Source organism: Apis cerana, linkage group LG8 (assembly GCF_029169275.1).
Source record: "Apis cerana isolate GH-2021 linkage group LG8, AcerK_1.0, whole genome shotgun sequence".
Lineage (NCBI taxonomy): Eukaryota > Metazoa > Arthropoda > Insecta > Hymenoptera > Apidae > Apis > Apis cerana.
In genome coordinates, this window is record NC_083859.1 from 1,006,909 (window position 1) to 1,025,577 (window position 18,669).

The following is an 18,669-nucleotide window of genomic DNA, read 5'->3' on the forward strand; positions in this document are numbered from 1 at the left end:
AAGGGATCGAATCGAAGTCGAATCGAGCGCGAAAATCACGGGTACCGCGCGTTCCACGAAAAACCATCGCTCTCGTCATTATCGCGCAGTAGTTGTCGTCCGAGTCTCTTTGTCATCGTTATCATTGCGCAACGAAGGCTACCGAGAACGAATACACACATAATCCCACCGTCAGACACTGGAGGAAACCGTCCACCACTCCGTGTCGAACGGTTAGAATCCCTGTTTCCATGAATACGCAATACGCGATACGCGATCTCTGCCCCGTTGTATATACACATCCGATCCATCGAAAAAGCGCACGCGATGCGATTCTCGACTGGGTTGTGGTCGCGCGCGAGAGAGAGAGAGAAAAGAAAATAAATAAAAAATAAAAATAAAAATAAAAAGGAAGAGGACGGGCGGAGAGAATGGCGGCGGTGGTGTTCGGTGGTGGTCGTTGACGTTGACGAAGCGACGGTGTTTGACACGAACAGGTTTGACAGTGATTTTGACAGCGACACGACGGTGTCTTAACGGTGGACACGTGCGCTAGTTTAACAAACGGTTTATCGCACTCGTGGCGCTCAACACTTTGCCGGTAACGAGAGACCGATCAATAAATCCGTACGTTTCGTCGATTGGGATTGTTATCTGGGGAATTTTCTGGGGAAGGAGGGGGGGAAAAAATGGAGGATCGACCGAGTCTATGAAGATAAGATACGATTTAGAATTTTACGATCGAGAGATATTCGGAATGATGGTGGATCTTTGATTTTTTATTTATTTATTTATTTTTTCTTTTTATTCAGAGAACGGGGCGATCGATGGAGAAGAAGGAATGGTCGAGAGATAAATTTTCTTCCGTGGTAAATTGCAGGCTTAAAATTTAAGCATCGTAGAATATGCTGGGTATTATGCAAATTAAGGAAAATATCACGTTGATGCATATGAAATCGTCGTTTTATCAAATACAATTTTAAATTTAAATTTAAATGTGTAGCTTCCATAGAGCAGCTTTCTTTTTAAATACTTTTTCGATATAACCGTCTTTTTTTCCCCTCTCTCTCTTTCTCTCTTTCTCCCTCGAAATAACGTACAAATTGTTTGGAACGGAGGTGGAGAAGAGGATTTTCCCGCGATAGCAAGAAAAATTTTAACGAATGTTCGAAATCAATCTTGCATTACTTACATAAATTCTCGTTAACCTATCTCGAAGGAAACTCGAAATATCCATAGAGGATCGACAGATATAATTTCGAGGGAGATCGAACAACCGCATTAATTCTCGAGATATCAGAGTGGAAATAATAAAACAGGCACCAAGCGACATTGAGTTATCAGGAAACGAAGCGCTTCGATATTCGTAGTGTTACATCAGAGCTCGGTCTTAATTGATAACACCGCGATGAGACGCGAATAATACCGGTCATTGTTCCAGCGCTCGATCGAGGAAGAAGGAGAGGAGGAAAAGGGAAAAAAGGAAAAAAGGGGAAAAGAAGGAAGGAAAGGAGGGAGGGGAAATCGTCCCACATCGCTGTGAAATATCGAAACAGCCACGAGACGTAATCGTGGCGACGATAATCGTCGGCATTGTACAAAGAGTCCGCGAATCGTTCGGAAGAAACGACGATTCTCGATAAGATTCCACTTCAACGCGCGAGGATCGCGTCATCCGCGAGATAACGATTGCGATATACGTTACGTTTGGAAATAAGAAACAGAAGAGGAAAATTATCGCATTACGTTCCAGCTCGATTATAAAATAGACGGAGGATACCTGCGAATCCTTGATTTTCGAGGAATCTTTTGCCACCGATTTGCATCCCGAGACGATGGCTCCTCCTACTCTACTACTCTACTTGCTTACTACCACTGATATTACCAGCCACCACCAGCGTCTCTGTATAAATTCAGAATGAGACGAGGGCGAGACCGAGCCTCCGACTCGGGGAAAAGTCGAATATCCGAAATCCAAGCTGCTCGATCGCGGTCTCGTAATTATTATCGGTCCAAAAATAGCTACTTTTCTCCGTATCTTTGCACCCAAAGGCGAGATTTCGAATAAAAGCGACGGGTTGAACGTCAAAAGTAGTATACGTGAAAGAATTTGCTCGATGAATCTTGTATACACGTTGCTTATGGGGTTGATATATATATATATATATTCGTGCGTATCTTTGGAAGGGCGCGAAGGGTAAGATGGGGTTAAAAAATCGACGTGGAATAAAGCCTCGATCGATATTTTTACACGCCTTCTCCGCGATCTTCTCGATTCGTTCGAAGATATCGCGCGAATATATCGATCATAATATGGAACATGAAACTAATAATACGCAAGCGTTTCTAACACTCGAGATTCTTTACATTAAAATATAAATAAATTCGTTTTTGTAAAGCGTATACTCACTTTTGAGCGTATGTCTGGCAGAGTCGACATACTATTCCATTCGATTCTTTCATTTTTGACGCGTAAAGACTGCAAGAGAAAAACTTGACGTATATTACTCATTTTTTACACCAGTTTTACAGTTATTTAATTCATAATTTTACCCACTTATTTCAATTATTCACGAAAACGGATTAAGAAGTGCTTCTGTATTAATTAATCGAAATAAGACACATTACGTAAGACGATTACGGACGACCAACGGACAGGAATGCATTGATGAATACAATAATACGATTACGAACCTAACGTCGGGTAAAAATATTCCAAAAAAAAAGAAAGAAAGAAAGAAAGAAACGAGATTAAAAATTCCGATATAACATTTATATATATATATATATAATACCACATAACAACGAAGACGCAATAAGACGGTAAACGTATATATAATAACAATTTGCTAATTATAAGACAAGACCTTGGTAAACTTCTGATATGAATGCAATAATATTATGTGCGAAAAAGTTAATTAATTCTTTAAACACCTATAATTAAAATTGTTATATCTTAACCTGTCTACTTTTTCATATTTGTAACCTTGACATATCAAAGCGTTTTTATCTGTTAGATAAAGCAAAAAAATAAAAACTCAAGAAAAATGCAGACACGGTATATAAAACGCGTTTCGTTTCAACATTTCGTGTGTACGAAGAAAAATCGACCCCCGAAAACGAGAAGAACGAGGCTTGCCTCTTTCTCTCTCGAGAGAGAAAGTGTCGGAGCGAGGCGAGGGACGACGATAATCTGCAAGAGGGGGCTGACAAACGGAGGATGCTTCGCTCGATTCGCGTTGCTTCGTGTTCTGCAGGCCTGAGTTGGGATTCAAGAGTTGGGCAGAAGTTTAAATCGGGAATGGCGGGCCAGGAGGCCGTCATGCGGGAGGCGCGATGGTATTTTTATCGGGCTAAATATAGGTAAACCTCCTATACGGAACGCCATAGCTGCGCGGAGGAACCACAGAGAGGGTCGGCCCCGTAACTACTCGTTAACCACGTACCCCGGGGTGTCCCGCGACCGCAAAAGAGCTTCCGCGAAAAAAAGAACCTGACCGCTCCCGGGGCTTGATCAATTTTTAATCGAGGGACACGCGCCCGGTGACGTGAATCCCGGCCACCGTCCTTTCATCCGATTTCTCCGCAACACCCCTCCTCTTTCGCCATCTCGATAAGTTGAAGAAACAAGGATGCATTACTCGTGATAATTCCCCTCATCTCGTTATTATTTTACTTCTTCTTCTTTTTTTATCTTGATGACTCGGATTATACATATATTGGGATTGCTTTCAAATGGTTAGAAATGGTTAAAAAGAGCGTTTAAAAACAAAATTGAAGGGGAATAAGTAGAAGGAATATTACGATCGTGCGAATATTAGCATATTATGTGTACCAAAGCGGAAAGTTTGAGAGCTGATACGAAACTTGGACGGGCAATTATAATCTCTAATATACTATATTCGGTTCGTGACATGGAAACCACGTTTTAGAACAATATTTTCCACCGTGAGGTATATAAACTTCGCGAAGAATCAATCCGAATATTTTCGAAATAATTTAAAACGAGAAAGCTAGAAAATCTTTCTTATAATCAGTCGTGGAGATTCATCGATAAAAATCGTTGGACGCTCGTGGCAAATGATCCGAGAAATATCGAGAAGCGTCGAATCCGGTTGATAAACGGATTACAACAGGACGATCAAGAATAAAAGAAATAAAAAAATCGCCACGAGAAGTCAAAATAATCGATTCGATGTAAGCGAAAATATAAAAGATCGAGAATCGATCGAGGGGAAAAAAAGAATAAATAAATAAATAACTGAGAACCGCTGTCGAAGACTCGTGTTAGCAAAGACATTCGTGTCGCAACGATCAAACAGCGGCGCGTGGAAAGTGAAAAGCCGAAAAGCAGTTGTCTCAGCTGACAAAAAGGCGTCGAACAATTAATAAAAAGAGGCGGTGCCGCGGCGTACGGGTGAGGACGTCATTTGCAGCGCATTAACCGCCCACCCTCGAACGCCGATTGTTCTCGTTCTTGTCGTTCGCGTTTCACCCCCGTGGTCGCGATTTTTGGAAACGAGATAGAGGTGACCGTAAACGGGCCATACAGTGTAATCGCGCCACCATAGGGTGGTGTCCCGCGACCGCAAAAGAGCCTCCACAAAGGGTGGACATGTAATTCGAGCCCCGATTCGAGCGACACGTATCCACGTGGCGCCACGCAATCGTTGATACTACACGCTACAGTTTCTCTCTTCTCCTCTTCCTCATTCTCTCCTTCTTTTTTTGTTTGTTTGTTTGTTTTTTTTTTTTTTTAATTTTTTGCTATACAGAGCGATGTTTTTTTTCCTTTTTTTTTCTTTTTTCTTTTTTTTTTTTTTTTTCGTTTCGCATTCGTTCCCGCAGATATTTTATTTTTCAACCGGTTCGCAGAGATATTGACACGAGTGTCAACGATAAAAACTGATCGACACCGCGTCCACTTCCGCCGATGATTGATAGCAAGGTGTTCCACGTGCACTTTTTTTTTTCCTATTTTAATTTAATCTTCTTTCTTTTTTTTTTTTTTTTTCCCCAAACACTCGTTCACTCGGCAAGCTACGATCGGTGAATGTGTTTCATTAACTCGAGGACGTAGAGAACAGAAAATAGAATTAAAGATATATATATATATATAAGTCGTGGAACATACTCGACTTTCGTGAATTTTTTTTTTTTTAGTTATCCGAAATATCTATCATATCTTATCGATTTGATTGAACGTAACGTGTATATATATCTCGACTACAGCTTTATAAGGGAAAATGAAAAAAGCGACATCGATCAATCGAACGTGTATTCTTGCGAGTCTTTTAAAAAATCAAAAAAAAAAAAAAAAAAACATCCAAAAGAAGACGACGATCATCAACCGGTAAAGAGTACTTCAAATCAATTGAAATCGACCGAAAACTTCCTCCTCCTATAACCTCTCAAAAGAATTACTCAAAAGAAGGATCGCAAATATCGATCCTGCAGAGAATTTAAACGCGATAGAAAACGCGAGGAAAGAGCGCGCACGCAGCTTTCTCTCCTCGTGGCGCGGGCCACGTGGTTTTCCGTGTAATGAACGCTATCGTGTCGCGGGGAGGGCAGGTTAATCGGTTGACAAAAGGTTATGTCATTTCACGTTGGCTGCACGCACGCAGGTACACGCGTGACTTCCTGGTTACACGCTTGCTTTCGCTCGACTTGTCGCTCGATCGAGTTTCCGATCGTTACGTTGCGATCTTACCGTGAAATCCGATCGGTACGAACACGTCCGCTTTTCCAAATATATCAGGAATTACGGGGGAAACGAAGGGAGGATCGATGCCGAGGATATGACGGAGGGGATCCACAGGTTGCTGTTGAAAAGTTGCTGGAATTTTTATTCAACTGAGAAATGTGCGGCGGAAGAGGGATAAATTTTGGAACGAAAATGCAAAGAAAATTAAATTTTTTTATACGCACACACGGGGGAAATGAGATGAATGGAACGACGCGATTTTTATTTGGGATCATTGAAGAGAATCGGATAGAAATCTGGCGTGTGGCTGAAAAGGAGAGAAACGATCGCCTAGCGTTGAAAGTATCTTGACTTTCGATCGCGTTGATGGGCGAGGAACTTTCAAAAGTAAAAGTCGACGATGCTCAAATTTCTACTCTCCGAATTTGCCAAGTTTTTGAATCAGAAAATGAAAAATTATCGAACGGGGAGGGCTATTTTAAGAATACGCGTTTCTATAATGTCTCGATAAATGATATTGTATCGCCGTTGCTTATCCGACTATTTTGCGGCCGATAAACGAGGATTTAAAAAAACAAAAATATCCTCGAGGAAATAAAAATAATCTTCGATTCTTAAATTTTTTAATGCGCGTACAACGTGACCTGGTAATAATGCAGAATATTTTAAAAATTTGATCGAAAGCTTGGCACAAACAAAAAGAAACAGATACATCGATGCACTGTTTAAGAAAAGAGAGAAAAGAATTGCGAAGAAGAATTGTCTCTAAAAAAATAACGTGTACAGCGTATATATCCACGCGAGACACGTATCTCGGGATTGAGAACTCAATTGCTGTCGGATAAACATAACCGCTTGTTTTTCGCTACAGAAAATGCGCTACAGGAAATGGTGGCCTGATCGCGAAACCAAATACGGAACTGGGTTAGCCGAGTGTCTCGCCATTCTTGCTTCCCCCGGCCACCCGAAGTATCCATCTCTCCAATTACTATCGTTGCCGCTAGTACGCGATATGTAAAGCATAATACGAAATTTAACACGCGGAGCATAAATATTTTTACAAATTCCAAACTACGATTCTCGTGAGAAAACCTCGAATTTCTCTCACGACAACGACAGCTACGAAAAGCAGGATCGATCCTTCCATCCGATTTCGACTGTGCAGGTTACGACCTGAACGAGCAAACGAGCGTTCTAGCACGAGGCAGAGCGTTCCTTCTCTTTCTCAAGGCGGCGTAAAAACGCGGCCTTGCCCGGCACGCGGTACATGCGAACTCGCCCATCCGAGCCCGCGTGATTCATTTCCAAGGCGTTAGAACGGCTCGACTAGAGAGAGAGAGAGACGAAAAAACGCGATCCGCGGCGACAAGGTGCGAGCGAAGGGACGCACGCGGGAAACGTGTGGAGGAACACGAGAGCGGGACAAAGGGAAAAAATGCGACACGATCGAGCAAAAAGCAGCTGTTTCGAGTTTATCGGAGTGGAAAAAGAGTGCTACGAGATGGAACGAGCAATCAATAAAACGGAGACAAAAAGGGAAGAGAATAAGAGGAGCGGAAAGAGAGAGAAGAAAGACGAGTGGAAGGAAAGATGGAAGGCGTTTCAGAGGACAACGCAACATCTTTCCCGCAAGATTTCGAGGCTTGCTTTAACGCTTCATATTTGTTTCTCTTTTATCGAAAATATCTCGAAAAATGTACGTCGCGAGCGTGCATAAAATCATGGAAATCGGAAATCTTCTATTTCCAGCTATTTCATCGCGTTTGTTAATATAGTTGTCGGTAGAATTGTTGGTTGAATTGTCGAAGCGACTCGTCCAAGTTTATTCTTAAGTCCATCTTTGCCCCACGTGGGCAGGAGGGAAGGGCGAGCAGGAAGTCGCGTTTCTGGTACGGAGGTATTGGCACCGTACCGCAGGACGACGAACTCGTCCATGGGACGGCAATGGAAAACAGTGGCGTTGCTACCGCTTCGTCCTTCGTCGACGAGTCGCGGCTGCGCCGTTATAACTGCGGCTTGCGGTCGGAAACACGTGGGAACCTGCGGGAGAGGTGCCTCTTCCCGTCCCAATGTATCGGCGTGTTCGTGGCCTTCCTAGTGTGAGAGCGAGCGGTAGCGATGGCTCGTCCCGAGACTAATTTTGGAACAAATTAGTTTGAAGGTTGCGCGAGAAGTGCGTACGACGAAATGGTGAAAGAGTAATATAAGAAAACTCGTGAACGAATGATGAATTTTCGTTGAAAATTTTTGCAAAGAATACAACGTATAGAGGCCTTTATCCTTGGACGGAAAGAAATCCAATCGAAAGGAGGAATAAAAGGTAAAGAATGAGAGCTCACGGATCGGGCAATTTTTAATTGGAAAATAGAAAATAGAAAAAAGTTTGATCGTACGCGATGCGTGTTATACCCATCGCTACAGAGGTTGGCCGTGAGACGACGTTGTGTGCGCAACGTCCCGTGAGAATCCATACCCGACCACACCAAGTGCGACACAAAGACGATCCTCCTCCGCCCGCGCAACGTTGCCCTATGAATCCCTTCCGTGTTTTTCCACCCCAGCCCACGCTGTTCCTGATTCTACAAGGAATTGGAGAAATCTTAGCCCCGGTACTCGACATATGGCGTAGACAGAAGTGCCGCTCGATTTAGAAAGCCACTCAATTCTAGACTCTTTTTCCGTTCCCGCGTTGTTCGCTCGCTGGACTTAAATATCCGTTCAAATTTTTCTTTACGCGATAGTCGTGCATTTACAAAAAGGATATATATATTTATATATTTTTGCGGATTCAGTGTTTTAAATTAAGACTGCGAAATCGTCGAATTCTTCGTAAACAGGATATTTTTGAAAAGATACACTTTATAGATGTATCGACGATAATTATGGAAAAAGTTTTCTACAACGTTCTATCGTGTGTGTCTTGCATCACGTTATCTTCCGAAGCTTGGTTTTATTAAAATAGATATGCAATTTAAAGAACTTTACGAGAAATTTAATCCTAGAATTTAATTTAATTTTATCTGTTTAAAGAAATCTATGAAAAAAGAGAGAAAAAGGATATTCACAAACAAGAACAGAATTTTAAAAAGATTCCAACAGCGATATTTGTCTTGTGAAATCGGCTACAGACTTTTACAGACTAGTGAAAGTTCTTGTTCTCACTACTTTGTTCCTATATCGGGAGGCATGCCACGGAATGAAAGCAATTTCAAAAAAGCTTCGTAGAAAACAAATATTACGTTCGTTCTTTCGATGTTCGTTGCAAATGTATATACATCTAAAACACCGAACCAATTGGACATCTAACGAGCGAAACGATTCATTTTCTTAAAATTCCATTATTAATTGCCATCCAGGAAAATAAGGAATCCGAGGAAAGCCAGCGATCACGAAGCGAATCATGCCGCGTGGACCACTCGAAACTGGTTCTTAAAATGTGTTCCATGCGCGAAACCGTACAGTCGAAGACAGAGTCCCGTGGAAGGGCATCCGACTGTCCCCACCCTGATTCGATACCACGTGACTGGGTTACAGTAGCGTGTCTACGCTGCTCGCGATCATTCCACGGATAAAAGAGACCGAATAAATCCGGATTAACCGAACCACCACGCATCCTGACAAGAAGCTAACATTTCGATGCTCGAATAATATCCAACCAACTCTTTATTTCTTTCTTTCTTTTTATTTTTTTCGTTCGATTTTCAACCATCATTAATCTTTCTTATTATGTTATATCATTAACACGTTCGTTATTACGTATTCATTCGTACGTTTCTTATCGGGAGATGTGTACAACGACGACATTACATTATGCTCGATAGTTAGAATTAGAATATAATAAAATTATATGAAAATTTAATATTTGTTGAAGATCGTGGACTTTGTATGTATCTTTTTTTATTTTTTTTAATATCAAATCTTCGTGACTCGAGTTACGAATATATCATTTTTAATATGTTTCGTGCCTTTCTTTTATATCTTTTTTATCAATTTTAAAGATTCGAGGTGTGCCTCGATGGATGGATGGATTGATTTTTAACTTTTCCATTACGCGTATTACGCGCATGAAATTCTACACGTTGAATAATAATATTTGGGTGTAATATGTAATACACAAAAATGATAAATTATATTTTTATCTTTTTTTTTTTTTTAATATTATGCAAAATTATTCTAATTAAAGATTACATTATGTAAAATTATTCTAATAAATGTAACGAACATTAATAAATGTCATATTCCGAAGAGATTATCGTATCTTACAACGAAACGGAATGAGACATTAATGGAACATTTTATATATCAAATTTTGAGAATTAAACATTTAATACGGGAAATTAATATTCTTCCATTGATAAATTCGTGTCTTTGCCAAGATCGAGAAATGAGACGATAAAACTTAGGTTCTTTACCTAGCAAAGGATCACGCGATTTTCCCAAATTTATTAATTAGAACGTGTTCGGAATTTCAGAATGCGATCAAAAGGGAAAGATCTTAACAAGAAGGATCTGAAATGCACTGGGATATCAGAAATAAGCATGTCCCTGCCATACTTTCGTATTTAAAAAAAAAGAACTTGGAAAGACAAAAACACTGATATCTCCAGCTCTGAAGAGACGCCAAAGAAGGAGGCAAGAACTTTGGAACGAGAGAGAGAGAGAGAGAAAAAGGAAAAATCTGTCTATGCAAAACAATTTCCACGGATAGGATTAAAATTTCGAACGGTAGACTTTCCAAGATGGCATTTCGAAGTTTCATACGGCTCGAAGGGCTTATTCGAGAACTGCTTGACGACGAGCCACGCGACGTACCTTTCAAGGTGAGCGGGATTCGTCTTTCGAAAAAAAAACCTCGGGGAATAAAGTGGAGGTGCTCTTTCCTCCTCTCCCTTTCCCGCTCTTCCTCGTGCATATTCCAAAGCTAGTTGGCGCGCTTGTATCGCATCATCGTTACGCGGGAAACTTTGAACAAGAAAACGGGAAACTCGTCATCCTCGAATTAAACGAGAACAAGGACTGTAACTATATCTCGATTCCAAGATTTTTGCTTTATTATCGATCCTTCTCGCCAGATTTTAATGATCTTGGAATATATATATATATATGGATATTATTTTGATCACGAGCTTTTTCTTTTAAATATAATTTAGTTTCTGCGGAAAAGAAAATGGGGGAAACTTGTCGAGATCTGTTGTATTATTAGTAGCGTTTTTTCTTATATCCTTCCATTCCTTTAATCGTCGTAAACAATCGTCGCGACGATTTTAATTCGGTATTTTTATTTATTGCAGTAAGAATTTTTTTTAACATTTATCAATCAAAATTGATAACATTAATTTACTATCAATGCGGAATCTTATTACACATACTCGAGAGCAATAGGGAAACCGGTTTCTAACTTATATATTTAGTTGAATAAATATGTTTTTTTTTTATTTCTTAGATTATTTGTTAGATACATATATATATATATATTGAGACATGTCCCCAAGTATATAATTATATATTATTATTATTAACGTTTTACCGTGAAGATATATACTGACAGTAATAAAAATAACAACAACAATAATAATAATACTGTATTCGCTAAATATTATAGCAGAGATGAAATTTCCCTTTCCAAAAAAAAAAAACAAACTGGTTCCACATTATTATTCTTTCCTATTCCTTAAATTCTACCTATAACGTATGCGTCCATGACGATGCAATGCGTCAGTATGCGACCCCACTTATCAACTGTTTATATAAATACACGAGCGAGCGAGCGTGTACGGGTAACCTTCTCGAAAATCTACTTCCTTATGGATTCGAACCAGACATTTTTTTAAGATTTCCTTTACGACGTATACACAAGAAACGTTTAATGTATTCTTAAGAGGTACGAGACGTCGATCGAACGCCCGTTTATTGAATTTTTAAACAATTTAAGTTTCATCTAAATTTAAATCACTCCGATAAATTAACCCTAATTTTTATTTTTCAAAGGAATCGAATCCATCGATATCCCTTTCGAAGCCTGGATCAAAAACGAAAATGTTTCGCAAGAAACGATCCCCTTCCCTACAGCTAACCAACTCGGTGACCATAACCTTTCCCATCGCGGTTCAAGATCGAGTAAAAGAAAAGAACGCAAGCCGAGGAAGTCTAAATGCCTGGTGCAAAAAACAGGAGAGAGAGAGAGAGAGAGAGAGAAAAAAGAAAGGGAAAAAATTCGTCGAAGGGATCGTAAACCGGACCTCTAACGCTAGGCGCGCGCAGGTTCGAGGGTCGAGGCGCGCGTGGAACTGGTCGAGCGACATTTCCCGCGTCTCGCAAGGTGCCGCCAATTTCTCCAGGATTCCGCTTTCCTCCTGGCGCGGCGCAACTTCGATCAACGCTTCTCGCACGCGCGTCGCCTTTCGAAAGTTGGACGCGTATCCGCGGCGCGCGCGCGTCGAGTCCCCTCGCGGACGAGGACGCGCGCTGGCTCGGCGGAGGGATCATGGAGAAAGGGGGGGAGGGGTTTCACGGAGAGTAGAAGAGAGGAAGGAGTCGGAGCTTGAGGTAAAGATGCCTTGGCCGGCCTGGCAGAGAGGAGGGTGGCAGGAAAGAGGCAGCAAAGTTGGAGGCGGTGGGGGAGGAGAGACGCGAGGAAGGCATGGAGGGGGGAGGAGAAGAAGGAAGAGGAGGAAAGAGAGAGAGAGAGGTTTGGAGGAGGCGGCCTTGAGAACGCGGAGAGAGCAGAGTGAGCTAAGAAGAGGAGGAGGAGGAGGAGGAAGAAGAGGAAGAAGAGGACGACTGCGACGACGACGATGACGACGACGACGACGACGACGACGTCGACGACGACGAAGGAAAAGAAGAAGAGAGAGAGAAAAAGACGAACGTAGGCAAGGTGAGAAGGAGAAGAGAGATCAGCCGAGCCAACTCCAACGCCAACGAACTGCTTCACTGGCAAATCACTCGCGGTTCTCATTCCAACCTTCGATTCTTCATCCGTGAATTAATGAAGCAAGGAAACGAACGTAGGAGCGCCGCTCTCTGGAGGCGCAGCGCACTATCGATGGAATACACACACACACACACATATATATATATACAGTGTACGTTGGATCGAGAGTCGAAGATCGATCGATCGTGACGAAAATTTCTATTTTCGATCGATACCATGGACACGGATGGGAGGATTTGACGTTGTGCACGGCGCACCACGCGCTCGAGATGCGAGTCATTATGCAACTACGGTGACGTAAGAAACACGACGCAAAAGATGAAGATCCAGAGACAAACGTCTTTGTCTTCCTTCCTTCCTTCCTTCCAAGATCCAATGGATAACCGAACCGCGTTAATATTTTTCTTTTCTTTTTTTTTTTCCTAATCTCGCAAGATGATTTCAACGATTGGATTCGGGGCGGGGGAGTGTGCTTAGAATACAACCTTGGAAACTCGTCGAGATTTCCGGAATAATCCAATGACAATTGAACGATCACGCGAGGAAAAGAGATTCCGACATTTGGATCGCGCGGTTTGCTCGCTCATTTTATTACACGTTCGATTAAAACAAAATTAAAGAAACGTTGTTATACAGTCACCGTTGCGTGACCGGCTGGAAATCGGTTTTTTACATAACTATAACATTATAGGAATAGGAGATATTTTTGCACATATCCCTCCCTCGCGATTACGCTCCTAATGTACCATTATTTTCTCGGACAATTACCAAAACTGGCAATCAAACGCATCGTGCACACGAGCTACCTCGGAATTACATCGAAGGAGCAAGGATAATTATTAGGAAACGCGAGTTACCGATCAAAATGAAGTGGATATATATATATATAATGAATGCCGCGAGGCAAAGAGGGGATAGAAGGCTGTCCTATTGATATTCAGCTATTCGATGTTAAAATTCCTCGAAAGAAAAGGTGAAAAGACGAGGCTCGTCGGAGGTCGGGGAAGGGACGGGAGAGATTGAGAGCCACTGGCTCGTGAGTGTGCGCGGCGCAGGTAGGTCGGTTGAACCCACGACTCTCTACGGAATACACAGACACTTGGCAAGATTCGCGAGGTCACGTGCTGCATTTGGACAGGCAGCGCTAATTTCATTATTTATAGCCGAAGCTTTCGATTTGCCGATCGGCCATTATTCCCCGCGTGAACGGCATCGGTAGCGGCTCGTCTCGGTGTGGAAGAGAGAAGATCCTAGATCCGTGGCTTCTCCGTTTCCATCTTCCTCCGATACGAGGCGCATCGGCTGAAATAGACGGGCCGTGGTAAAAATAAAATCACCGAATCCACAAGGAAGCAACAGCTCGCGTTAAAATAATCGTAAACTTTCGATTCCTCTTTCCTCGCGTCCGGTCGTGGAAATCGAAAATTTTCCTCCGTAACGTTTCTCGCCAGAGCTTTGCCCGACCAACTGGAGCAGAGGTGAGAATTCGTTCGTGATAAAACGACCAAACTTTCGAGATTTTCTTTCGAAAAGTATTTCCTATTTTTTTTTTTTGTAGGAAACGAGAGCAGGTAACTTTCCAAGGAGAGTACACTTTGCGAGGAGCGTAAGTGTTCGATTTGTAATCACGGAAATATATATTCCTGTTTAAAAAAAAAAAAAAAGAAGGAAAAGATGGCTCGACAGGTTTACCGTCGAAAATGAAATTCCATTTTCTCTAGAAAGTTATTCAAATTATCATCGACGACTCGAGGAGAAATATTTTCAAGAGCAATTCTCGAGAGGTTAATCCTAATCTCAAATGGAGTTTTACATTCTTAAAAATATTGCTCTGGAAAGTTTACTATTAAACAATCACTGTCGATACGATACCCGCCAAGACGTGTACCCGACTTTAATAACTTTTCATAATTTATTCTCAAACAGACTCGAGTGGAGAAACTCCATCCGTGAAATAAATCCGAGTATCGAAACGCAAGGATCAACCGCAAAAAAGAGGAGGTGCTCCAAATCGGCGGTAGCGAGCGACCAGGTGATATTTCATTTGAGAATCGCTTAAGTTTCTCTTTATCGTTGTTTTCAAGAGCACCAGGTGCTCGAGAGCTAAACGCCGGCATTACGTTTCCTTAGTTTTTAGAGTTGGCGGTGTTTGTCCCTCCCTCCCTCCCGGCCCACACGTTGAATTATCGCGTTTCATGATCGATTGTTTGAAATTTCCATTGAGCCCAACTCGAATCGGCCGAGATATCGAATGGCATAAAGCGAGCGGATCGCTCGTCATTTATCGGACGAGAGAAGATTCTTATCGGCGAAACCAGCTGTTAACACCTCGAAAGAACACGCCTAGGTGTTCCGCGCGGCTTCTCGAGTGGATAAGCGACAACGGTTTCGTTCGAGTGACGATGGTAAATTCGGATGATTTGGGATGAAGAAACGGGGCGGAGCGGAGGGGGGCAATTATCTTCGAATCTGAGCCAGTTTGGAGGCGCAAGCGGCGATAACACTGCCCGTTTATCGAGCTATGGAATTGTTATCGCTCGGATCCACGAACACGATAATCGATTTCAGCCCGTCGACGAGATACTTTCGACCGTTATTACTCGAAAAATCGTCTTTCTCCACTCTCTGCGTTTCGATCGACTCGATTCGGGAATAAATTCGTGGTTAAATTCGCGAAGATTTATCGCGCGAAAGAGCAAATATTTCTTTCTAAACCAACGATCTTTCCATTCTAGATTATCTCGTATTTTTCTAGAGGAGATAAGAAGTTGCGCGTCGATTTGTTGCGTCAAAAACGTTTTTATATACTTACAACTTTCGTTAACGTACACGAAGATTGTTAAAGGTTAGAGGAAACGTCGATACATTTATTTATTTTGTCAGAAACAACGATCAATTTACGCACATTTTGCACATACAATGTGCAACAAAGAGTCAACAACACGTACTTAAACCAAGGAGTTTCCATTCTTGTGAAGAGACTGACGATGAAAAGAATTTTTCGAGAAATGAAAAAATTCGAAATAATATTATCTTTCAAATCGATCATTGGAAGGGCGAAATGCTTCGAAAAACTCGAAAGGCTCGAAGAAGCAAGGAATGAGAGACACTGAGCTAGAAGAAATGGCGAAAATTTTGCCAAATTTCACCTGTCCCTCGACACACCTGTATCCTAGCTGTATTCCTAGCTCCAAGCCATGACTCAGGAAGGCCTCTTCCCGTTGCTCATTGTCACCTCGTCAGCTTCTTACGTTCCTGTTCCACCACCTTCCTCGCGGTACCTCCTCCTCCATTCTCTTTACACACGCGCACACTCGACGCGCGTGTATACGTGTACACGTATATACCTGAACCGGGATTAGGTTTATCTGCTTCCTGGGGCCGGCTCCTCGGCTTTGAAAGTAATTGGAAGGGACGGAAGACGCTACCGCGTGAATGATTGAGCGCGGCGGGGTTAATCGAGTGCGTGGAAAAGCTTGATGCATTCGATAGCCGACCTGCCTGCACCACCTGCGTGAATCGGATTCAGGCCCTTCCTCCAATTGATAAACTCTCCACGGTTTAAACGAGGGATTTGATAATCGGGTGTAATTCCTCTATACTGTTGTTACGTTGGATCGACTTTGGAAAGATAAAGATTCTATAATCTTCGAGGCGATTATAACAAGGATTACGATGTGCGTTCTTTTCAAGCTCGCCTTGAACCGAACAGTTTCACGCGAAACTGGAACCTTGATACGCTACCTGCGCACGGCTTTATGCACTCGGCCTCGCCTCGTGGAACGAGCCTTCCCTCTTTCCACGCCTCTGCTCCTCTTTGTCATCCGCCGATTTATCGAATCCGCCCGCGAAAACCTCGACCACGGTTTCATCGTTGGCGAGAAACCGTCTTTTAACCGGCTCTTCAACTCTTGGAGGAAATGCCGAGAGTTGGAACGTAGTATGAATTGCTTAGTTCTAATGAAACCGTGTCTCTCTTCATCGATTTCGTCGTAATATCGTAACGAAGAGAGTTATACATTTTAAAGAGAGAGAAAAAACTTTTGTGCTCAACTTTGTAACGCTGGATCGTTTGAAATTTTTCACCGAGCGAGCAAGAAATGAAATTTTTCTTTCTCGAACGAGGGGAGAGGAAATAACGTTTGGAAATTTGCAAAATTACCAGGGGCTCTTAGCCAACCAAGGTGCTGATTCAGTTTGTCGCGAAGCGATCAAGGTCCTTCTTATCCTACCGAGAGGCCGCGATAAGATAAGCCCACCGACGACGTTCGACTTCCGATCAAGCTCGAACTTCTCTCCTCGCTCGTTCGAAGCCTCCTTCTCCTCGTTTCAATGCTTCCTCCTCCTCCTCCTCCCTTGGCGCGATTTATTTTAATGAGGGGAGAGAGGGGGAGAAAAAATTAAGGAGAAGAAAAATTAAATATAATCTCTTGCAATAATCCCGGCTCCCAGATGCGTTGTAAACGACATCGTAAAAACCTTAAACACTGTAGACCTGTGTCTTTAGTACCCACGAGGGGCCGAGAATTTCATACTTGAATAAAATGACCCGAGGAAATCCTTCGTAAATTTCTATTCCTTTATTTCGAACTTTTACTACACGGTCAAGAGAATCTTTGGAGTCCAATGGTAAACTCCAAGTGTTTGAACGATGCACAAGAAGGATCTAACGTTGGAATCCGTGTAAAAATTGTTGTCACGACCACGTCAATACGAAGGAGACGTTTCGATCCTGTCGATCGATTCGAAACTTTTAAAAAATTATTATCATCGTTAAATTGTACGAATACGGAATTTCTAATCACTTGTAATATCCATGCCCGAAAACGAAATTATTAAAGTATAATGGACGAAATATAGATAAAAAGAAAATTTAATTTCTCGAACGAAGCGAGTCGTCATTAAGATCTCTTTTTGTAACTTGTTGATTTTCCAGCTCTCCTCGAGATCGAAACTTTATATCCTTTATATATAAAGGAGAAAATACGGCAAACGCATTCGAATCGTGATCATCGATATCATCGTGTTACAAATACGGCGCTCGAGACGATCGAAAACCCCACGATGCACGCGCATTTATTCACAAAGGAAATCGACGTAGACGATCTTGAAGCAATAAAAAAAGAAGAAGGAAAAAGAGAAAGAAAGAAAAAAAAGGTTGTTGAACGAAGCAGTGCGAATGTAGCAGCGTGGAACGCGTATGATAATGAACCCTCGCGATTACCAGACAGGGCCAGCGAGCAGGGAGATGATGTCGAGCCGATAGAGACGTCCAGACCGGATACAAGGAAGGTCGAAGGAGAAGAGGCGGATAATCGTCACCGTGGAAGCTATGCAACCGGCTATCGGTTCCTGGCAGGCCCTCCACCTATCTGGCCCTCTCCACGGACGAGAAAGGAAGTCGCGTTCCTCTACGCGTACACCTGCGCAAAAGGGTACCTCCCACCTGCGAGCCACCTGAAATTACGGATAGAACAGCGTCCCAGACACTTCCAGGCCCACCTGACTCGCGGACGTTTGTCCAAGATAATTGGCCGATCGATTCGGGCATTGCCTTCGAAACGACGTGCAAACGACGCAACGTTGGGTGGAAGAAGGGCATCGATAAAGTCAAATTTCGACTCTGGCGAAACTAGAGTTTAGTTTATAGACCCGATCTGTAAAAAGTGTCACAATTTCGAATCGTACGAAATTCTCGCAACAAGATGATGACGAAAGAAGGCGTTTATCAACAAACAGAACGTTAATTTTCGTCATTCGATCATTAACGTTATCGATCAACGAACCACCACCTATCCAATCTCAAAGACTATTTATACACGCGGCTACATTTCGTGATACGTTCGACCGCGCAACGGTCACCAGGAAGATCCTAGCCTAGCCGTGATAACGGATTCTTCGAGTATACTGTTACTACGCTCGAGAGAGAGAGAGAGAGAGAGAGAGATCGTATGCCAGCGAGAGACCGGCGAACGAACGATTGGCACGAAACGAAGTATCGAGCCGTAAAGTTTGAATGCAGACACTGGATGGATACTTTAATTATTTC

The 18,669-nt window shown here is 42.4% G+C and overlaps 1 protein-coding gene across 11 annotated transcripts in view; it reads right to left on the reverse strand.

The window, feature by feature from the left end:
- LOC108000936 (LIM domain-binding protein 2) overlaps positions 1 to 18,669 on the reverse strand; it is a 74,389-nt gene that overhangs the window by 51,543 nt on the left and 4,177 nt on the right. For 7 of the 11 annotated variants that reach the window (XM_062077806.1, XM_062077810.1, XM_062077813.1 and 4 more), the window contains exon 2: positions 2,390 to 2,458. The exons of the other annotated variants lie outside the window; for them this stretch is intronic. In XM_062077806.1, the coding sequence (XP_061933790.1) occupies positions 2,390 to 2,458 (69 nt within the window). The remainder of the gene's footprint in view (positions 1 to 2,389; positions 2,459 to 18,669) is intronic. 11 annotated transcript variants of the gene reach the window in all.